The sequence below is a fragment of the Phaethon lepturus genome, unplaced genomic scaffold (assembly GCF_000687285.1).
Source record: "Phaethon lepturus isolate BGI_N335 unplaced genomic scaffold, ASM68728v1 scaffold8460, whole genome shotgun sequence".
In the NCBI taxonomy this organism is placed as follows: Eukaryota; Metazoa; Chordata; class Aves; order Phaethontiformes; family Phaethontidae; genus Phaethon; species Phaethon lepturus.
The window spans coordinates 54,026-62,922 of NW_010512595.1; the positions used below are offsets into that span (position 1 = coordinate 54,026).

Below are 8,897 nucleotides of genomic sequence, written 5' to 3' on the forward strand. Positions count from 1 at the left end.
TGAGTGCACATGATCTACTGTTCTTCAGGGCCAAAGAGATTTACTTTTCTGAAATTACCTCAGAGATGACTAGATCAGATGACCCAAAGATGCAGTTTTCACCTGCAGTTTATGAACTGAATTTTTAAAAGTAGCAGAAGAGACCTTGGGTGACTCACTTCTGAGACATCTGAAAAGCCTGGGGCTTAAAAACTCTTGGGCACCCACTGTAGAAAAAACACATCTCTTCAGAAATGCTACTTCTTCCCACCCTACATACAGAAACATTAGAAATTTTTGAAGAGTCTGCCTCAGTAAAATCAGTACATATAGTAACTTCCAGTAAATTTTGTACAGGAAATAAAACGTGCTACATTAGTAGGCTTATTTCCTTTCAAATAAAAAACAAAATTAATTGTATAGTCAGTGATATTTACATATAGTCCAGTGCTCATTGTCATACGTAGTACTAAAGGAAACAGCTGCCACCTGGTGCCTTGAACCTCCAAAACTCTTAGAGCTCTACTAAGATGATCTGGATTTCTGAAAATTTTAAGCAAAAAATACATCTTAATTTTACATTTTCCTCTGTAATCTCAGACTTCTCAGAAGAAAACCACATTGCCAAATCTGACAGGAAAACGTTGCAAAGAGAGAATTATTCTCAGCCTTTCCTGTATACAGAGAGAAGCCATCAGCTGGCTATAGCTGTTTGTGCACACAGAAATATTCTGTTTTCCCCAGGTGATCTTCATAATATTTGCGTAGCCAAGAACCCAACAGTACACGAGGGCCGTTGGGACTATCTTGAACCAGACAGGTGGTCACGTCGGCAGCCTTCCCTCTGTTCGTAGGCTGCTTGCTTCACTGCAGCTGAGCATGCTTTAGGTTGCCGTTAATGGCTCCTCAAAGCACCGCAGCTGTGGGAGGAAATTCCAAGCCGCTTGGCTGGGTGAATGACAGGAGACCAGGGAAGTAAACATGAAATTAGTAAATGTGATTGCATACCACTAAATCGTCTCCAAACCGCACAACGGTATCAGATTGGTACAAGTCAGTGGTTGGTCTCGGGCTGGAATCACTGAGATGAAATGAACCCGGAGTAGAGGACTGGTGCAGCCAGGCACGTGCTGCTTAAAACCTCATCTTTCAACTCAGTTCTTTCTCTCTGAACCTGACACATCAGCCCTGTGCTACACCAAGAAGAAAATTTACCCTGAATTAGGAAAGGAAAGGCATGCGGTGACTGTCCCATCACCAGACCAGGTGCTGGACATTGGACAGAGGCTCCCGGATGAGGAAAGTCCTGTGGTTCATCACTTTTACCTGTGAAACGGGCCAGCGCTGGCTCTGTCTTACTCTCACCATCTGCCTACCACTATTCACTTTGTGGTTACTCTCCCTCCCTTTTTAAGTAAACAGAGAATAAGGCCTGAACCCACTGATACCTTGTGTGAGCTGTGTGAAAGAAAAGGCTCCTTTTGCCCTCTCTCCCTTTCCTCCCTGCGTATTCGCACGGGCCTCCCATAAGGATTCCTGGTAGCGGTTTGGGTGTCTGAAATGTAAAGGTCACTTCTGCAGAAAAATGATACGTAATGCATACATAGCTGTGGTGTAGAGGTTGGGGTAAACGTTTCCAGGCATAGGCTGAAATTTCTGGAAATACATATATAGTTTGTAAATATTTCCACAATTTAGTCCCTGTCTCATACAGTCATATGCAAGTTTCATCCAAGAGAGTTTTAAATCTGTCTTAAGGTTTCCAACAACTTTTAAGATGTTTCAAATAATATGCCTGTTTTACAAATCTTCCTAAGACAAAGTCAAACAATTTGTCAAAACTCAAAAGGTCAGTGACAGGACCAGGATTAAATTGCAGTAGTGATGACCCTAATTCCACTCAACTACACATTGTCACCTGTCCCTGTCTATATACAGTATATTGATGCAATGTTCATAGAACCTTAGGGTTGGAAGGGACCTTTAAAGGTCATCTAGTCCAACCCCCCTGCAGTGAGCAGGGACATCTCCAACTAGATCAGGTTGCTCAGAGCCCCGTCTGGCCTGACCTTAAGTGCTTCCAGGGATGGGGCATCTACCACCTCTCTGGGCAACCTGTGCCAGTGTTTCACCACCCTCATTGTGAAACATTTCTTCCTTCTCTCTAGTCTAAATCTGCACTCTTTTAGTTTAAAACCATTACCCCTTGTCCTATCACAACAGGCCCTACTAAAAAGTCTGTCCCCATCTTTCCTATAGGCCCCCTTTAAGCCCTGGAAGGCTGCAATAAGGTCTCCCCGGAGCCTTCTCTTCTCCAGGCTCAACAACCCCAACTGTCTCAGCCTGTCTTCACAGGAGAGGTGTTCCAGCCCTCTGAGCATTTTTGTGGCCCTTCTCTGGACCCGCTCCAACAGGTCCATGTGAAGTCCTTCAGCATAGAAGATCGGAGTTTTCACTGAAAAGCTAAAGTTTGAGAAAACATCCTGAATGCTCACAACCACCATCAACACTTAGCATAGACATTTTTAATCTATAGCTTTTTTGGCATTAAGTGCATTTCTGTTCTAGGTGTTAGAGTGAAGTATGTTAGCACTGTCTCTAACAATGTTTGTCTCTAACAAGACATCAACAAGGTATTTTGCCATGGGAACTCACAAAAGTTTTGTATAGCTGCCAGCCAAATTACTGTTAAACCTCAAAGCTGTTATGTGACAATTGTACCATTCCGCCCAGTCAAGAATACAAACAGCTGGGGGAAAAAAAGAGATCCAAAGCTCTCAGGAGACACAGAAAGATTTCTATTGAGTTCAGTGAGTTTTGGGTGAGACCCTTAAGAATGCAAAAATAATCAGTTAATCAAACATTTAAGTTTACTCATACAGGACTAAGTACATTTTCTCCTCTAGAAATGTACTAGACACCAAACAGATCTAAGAGCTTGAGTTCAAACAGGAATAACTGCAGCAATATGAGAAAACTTGTACATATGCTGGAGAAGAAAATTTTCTACTGGAAGCTCAGGTAAATGTGGAATAATTTGCAAAAATATGGAGCGATTATTGAAATTATGCAATTCTCCCCAAAAAAACACCTTTGGGCCAAGATTAATTCCAAACTGTTTGAATATACAAATATTTGCCTGTGTTTCTTCTTAGGCATTTTTCTAAGCAGTGTCTTAAAAAACTTATTCTCCAAAACCAGATTAACCACAATATAAAAAATAAGAAATGACATATGCTTATATTAACTGAATATATTATAGCCATTGGCAAACTTGTAATTATTTCTTCCAGAGAAGGTCATCCTGTATCTTGTGGTTTGTAATAGAGAGATGCTTATGTAATACAATTGTCCAAACCCCTTGGATGACACCAGCTAAGTGAGGACCAGCATTTCTTATAGGACAGTTCTGGATTATTTCTGCATATTATACAACAAGACTGCTTATGAAAAAATGCTTAAATGGTACTGGGAGCAAAGCCCAGCACCCAGAACTCCCTGTCACACTTAAGCACCCTAACCATGGGGCTACATAGCCACACTTTCTCCCATTTTCTTTCTTTCCCCATGGATTCTTGCAAACTTGGCTTCACTGTGACAACAGCGGGTCGAAAATGGTCCTTCCAACCCAACTGAAAACCTTGTCTCTGGAGCATTTATATGGCAGACAGGAGCTGTGGGTTTGAACCCCGTTGGTTTGGGAGCCTCTGGAGCTCTGATCTCAGAGTCTCTGTGCAATGCTTTTATCACCAGTGTGTAATGTCACCTCCTCCGCTGGCTGCATAATTAAAGGATGATGTTAAAATGCTACATGGCTCTTAAATACAGTTATAGGGGTTGTGAAAGAAGTTAGGAGCTTCAGTCTTTTGGATTTTAGGCTTCCTATAGGACTGAACCCTGCAACCATCTGATCTTCCACACTTGCTTGCTGGTCTACTGATAAAAAGCCAGAACTTCTTTTCACAGGGATCACTGAGTTCCAAAAAAATGGGGGTCCTTCGTGCTTGCTTTTTATAGTAACTTGTGAGTGACAATCTCAAATGTTCTGTAAATGTTAGTCCCAGAGCATCCAGGGGAACTAACATACGTTTTTCTAAATTCACAACGAACAAGCAAGGAAATGCTCAAATATAGTGCCTCGGAAGCAAAATGCATCAGTTGTCCTAGTGGATATTCTGCCTTGGGGATACCATGGACCTAAAATATGCATATATTTTTGTCTTTCGTGAATCATTTTAGGCTGCATCCATTCTAATTAGGTTGTTAGATAAGACCGAATAGTGAGTTTCTGTCTATTTTTCCAGTTTCTCAGTTCACCCTTTGGCTCAGTGACTGGCTTCCATTTTATGTCTCTGGAGAACATAACATACTGCCTGAATAACTGTGCTGTTTTATGTCCAAGGAACTCATCTGCTTCCATTAAACCATGTTGAGATTTAAAATTAACACAAGAGAAGGGAAAACTACTCTGATCCAGTTTTTCATCTTAGCTACTTTGGTATAAATTCAGTGATTAAAATTCTAATGGTATTCCCTTTTTCTTGAAATTTTTGTGAACTGTTAACTATTTCAACAGTAAACAGTTAAAAGCTGAGCTAATTCAGGTTTTATCATATTTCTCCCTTTTGCCAAAATAGACTTAATTGAAAAAAGATGGAAAAATTATTAAGGGAAAGTAATGGCCTGAAGCTCCATTCTTGTAAAAAAAATAATTAAAAGGTAGTCTTACAGAGGCAGAATTGTAAGATTTGTGATTTTAGGGTGGTTGAAGAGTTATTCAAACTGTTGTGGAAGCTGGATGACTATTTAGGCTTACAGTTGACAGATGATTAAGTAACAGTAACAAAACCACATTGACTGAAAGTAAAATGGTTAAATTAGTTTAAAGGACTTTTACTATACTAATGATGTGAGATACTTGGGGTCCCAGCCGGGACCTGCTTTCTTCCATGTATTGTCCATCATGTTCAGTCATCTTAACCTTTGTTTAATATCTTGTCCGTATTTTCTTTGTTTAACTCAAACACTGCTTGGCAAAGGTAGTAATTTTTAATTCTGCTCATTCTACAGTCATTATCTTTTATTACTATTCTGTTCATGTCAGGGAATGCAAGATCAGGATATTTAAATGTTTAAACACAAAAACGTGTGAGGAGTAAGCATGTGAAGTTATCACTGATAGAACTGTTCAGACAAATAACCTTTGCCACAATGAAGTGACCCTAAACCTTACAGACATTTGGCAAAATGCTCTTTACCCTCCACTGTAGATACTTTCTTGTGAAACTTCTGAACCTTTTTAGTGATCTCCCCAGTTCATAGACACATACCTTTAATATTCCTATAGAAATCCATATGCCTTAGGATTTAGCCACTGGCTTCTGTAGGTATTCCTATCTCACCTCACTTCTTGTTGAACTATTGATGTGTGAGAAAGCATCTTCTGAGGGTCCTTGGGGCCATTGACCCACATATGAGTTTTGGGTCCGTAGAGCAAAATGGAGTGCTCACCTCCCAAGAGGTAAAATCCTCATCAGGAGGCTGTTCTCCTACCAGACAGATTTGGTTTCATATAGGAGTGAAGGGAATGAAGAAGCTCACTCGTATCAGTAAATCCTCCAGGAGACCTACTGCAAATGACAGTAACCTCAATGCTGAAGTAATAATATTGATGTAACTACAGTAGACTTAGGACACGTTGATCTAAAAGAGGATCAGAGCACAGGAAGAGGTATTGTCCTTTATTAATCAGCTCATAGATCTGGAAGATGGACAGCTTTTTGGATCGCGTCTGCTGTCATTTCTTACCATGCATGATGAAATGAACTCTGAACCTGAAAGGAATGGACCACAGTTTGGGGCTTAGCATTACAAGAGTGCAATAAGATGGCTAAATCTTCACCAGGTGAACTTGATTCATTTTCAGAGTTATCTGTAGATCAGATTTAATTACTAATTATATTGCTTCAAAATCAACAAATTAACATGTTTCAGTACATTTGAGAAACTAGTGCCTTTTTTAGCAACACAAGGATTTTACTAGAAACCCTGTTATAAAACTAATGATCAGCACCAGGGAGAGGATCTCAACTGTAGTGTTTTTCACAGTTTACATGCTTTAGCAGTGTGATTTACTGAGTTTACCTTGCAAAATATATTTATGATTTTTATCACAATATTTATTTGAAGTTCTATAAGTTGTCCTGATTTCACTGGGTAAGTAGTCTGCCATAAGCTGTTTGCACCCTTTAAAGTTGACATAATTTATTAAATGCTATTCAATACAAGGTTTTTTAGATTGTATTGTATCGTATCCACATCCATGTAGTGGATGTGTGCATGGTATATTCCATTTACAAACTCAAACATATGGTATTAATAAAGAGTAATGGCTCTGACAGTTTCTTTTTCTAAATAATGAAACTTTTTTGATTAAGAGCAGAAGATGCCAAGGTAGCCATTCTGTAATCTAACAAACATGTGCACAGATGTACTTGAACACATGGTCATCAACGCATGTCTGTAAACTCACATAAGTATAATGTGAATCACCCTTGGAACTACCCCACAAAAGCCTGATCCAAAGTCTATTTAAATCTATAGAAAGATTCTCACCAATTATGTTGTGGATGAAGTCCAAAAGGGATGATTACAGATGTTTCTTTGCAGAAGGCAGGTTATCAACTTCTTTAAGAACTGGTGAAATCCTCTCATGGCAAAACTTCCATAGACTTTATTGAGATCAGGATTTTCCCTACGTATGTTTAGACAGTCAGCTTTACGTGCCCTTTAATGACCAAGAAGTGATGCTGATAAATCTGGAAATTCCATCATGAATAATTGATCTTCAGCTGCATAAAGTATCTCTGCCAGTGCACTACAACTGATATTCTTACACGACATTGAGACATTTTAGGGAATGTACACTCATTCTTCATTCAGACATCTATTTTATCCTCAGTCCCTGCTGGGATTCACAGACCAAGTGCTCCTTTGCCTTTTCACATCCAAGCTAATTAACGTCAGCGCTGGTGCCATTACAAATTGCATGATAGTTAGCATGCTTGCCTAAAGAAGTAGAAATCTTGGTCCAAATCCCTCCTTTGCCCTGTGTGGCGTGAACTTGCATCTCCCATGTCCTAGGAAGCTGCCTGGACTCCTATGAATGGGGATGATATATGATTAAAGTTGTCCTAATTTTTATCAGATGTTTAAGTATTCACCGAAGGACTTATGGGAATGTAGGCCTTCGTTCTCATGGCTGAGTGCTCCAGAAGTACAAAACTGGAGATTTATTTTGACATTGGGTAATCTGTTCTCCATTTGCTTTCTTTCTTCCCACCCCAAAATAATTATTAGCTATTCCAGGGATATTCGGGACTTTTCTCACTCTGGCTTAGCAGTTTGAGCACTCCTTCAGGAGACAGGGTTTAAGCACTCTTGACAGAGAAGAGCTGCAGAATAAGAGCTACTGTCACTGCCAGATTGAACAAATTCAGGTACCAGCAATGAATGATCTTTGGCTGAAATCAAGCTGTCACTGGAGTCAATAAGAAATAAGAAGAAATCACTTTTTCCTTCATAATGAAAACAGGCACACAAGTTGAAAAGGAGGAACTTCAAGCTAATACTGTTTCATTTTCTAACTATTCTGCTCCTGCTTACTAATTTACTCTTTTTTGTTATTTTTTAGAACAAGGCCTTAAGGGTTTTCTTTTCTGTAAATTTTTTCAGCTGCCTTCTTTTTAAAAAAATGCAACCTTTGTTTCCTTTCCTGCAGGTCCTGTTGCCACCATATGATGATCCTGTGAATGGAGCTGCTAAAGATCCACCACCACCTTATGTGTCAGCGTAAGCGAGAGAGTGCTGTGTACCTATGGAGGATAGCTTTACTTTTCAGACATTGAAGCAATAGTTTGATAATTTCACTTCCAGAATATAACCTCTATGGGTTATACATTGCTGTTTTGCTGACATATTGAAATCTAAATTGTATGATTAAAATTCTGTAGATAGTTTTAATAATTTGCTGCAACTACAGTAGTGTTTCAGAAACTAGTCAACCAGTTTCAGAACAATTTTGGGTAGCGCTAAGGTTATGGTAGTCACTGAATAGCATTTTCCACCGTGTCTAGCATGCAGTGCTAGAGAATATAGAACTTTGCATTCTCAGTCAGGTTCAGAGTGTAACTTCCTTTTTTTTATTTGTAAAACTTCCAAGGCATTACAAATGTGTTTCTCAGATGCCCTCTTTCACCTTCAGAATAGAGACCAAATCCAAAAAAGCGACATTCCACTTCATTCCTGCTCTGCAAGTATTTATTAAGTTATTATGCTATGAAGGATGATGATTCCAAGAAGAATGAGTCTTACACACCGTTCTCAGCTAATGGGAAACAAATCTAATTGGGAAGAATAAGTATAAGAAATGAGAGTAGACAAAGCACTCTGTGATGCATAACAAGCCAGAACTTGTGGTCTACACAGATTCACTTTGTCCCAGCCTGTAAGCATTCTAACACTCAAAAAAAAGAGTTCTTACCAACTTCTGGTAATTTTCTTTTCCTGCCTACACACCTTCTTCCTCCCCACCAACTTCACAAATAGTATTTTGAGGTCACAAAATCCCCGCTTTTAAAGTCCCATGGTTAGGTGACAAAGCTATGTCTTTCGCACTCAATATGCAAATGTTTTCCCATTGGAATGTGCCTGTAAATATCGCAATGTTCTGCTGAGTGTGAACTAAATTATGCAGATTCTAAGATATATGTTCCCAACCTATGGGAAACTTATGCATGTAACTTCCTCCAGCATTAGCAAATACGTTTTGTGTGTTTCTCATATACATCAACGTGGGGATTTTAGATTCCGTTTATGTCTGAACTGGGTATGCTGAGAATCTTTCTCATGGGACTCAT

At 39.4% G+C, this 8,897-nt stretch overlaps 1 protein-coding gene across 1 annotated transcript in view; it reads left to right on the plus strand.

Moving 5' to 3' along the window:
- The window catches only part of LAPTM4B (lysosomal protein transmembrane 4 beta), a 47,734-nt gene extending 39,900 nt beyond the window's left edge, over positions 1-7,834 (plus strand). Inside the window, exon 8 of the mRNA XM_010287515.1 lies at positions 7,760-7,834. Within this exon, the coding sequence (XP_010285817.1) occupies positions 7,760-7,834 (75 nt within the window). The remainder of the gene's footprint in view (positions 1-7,759) is intronic.
- Positions 7,835-8,897: the final 1,063 nt, after the last annotated feature.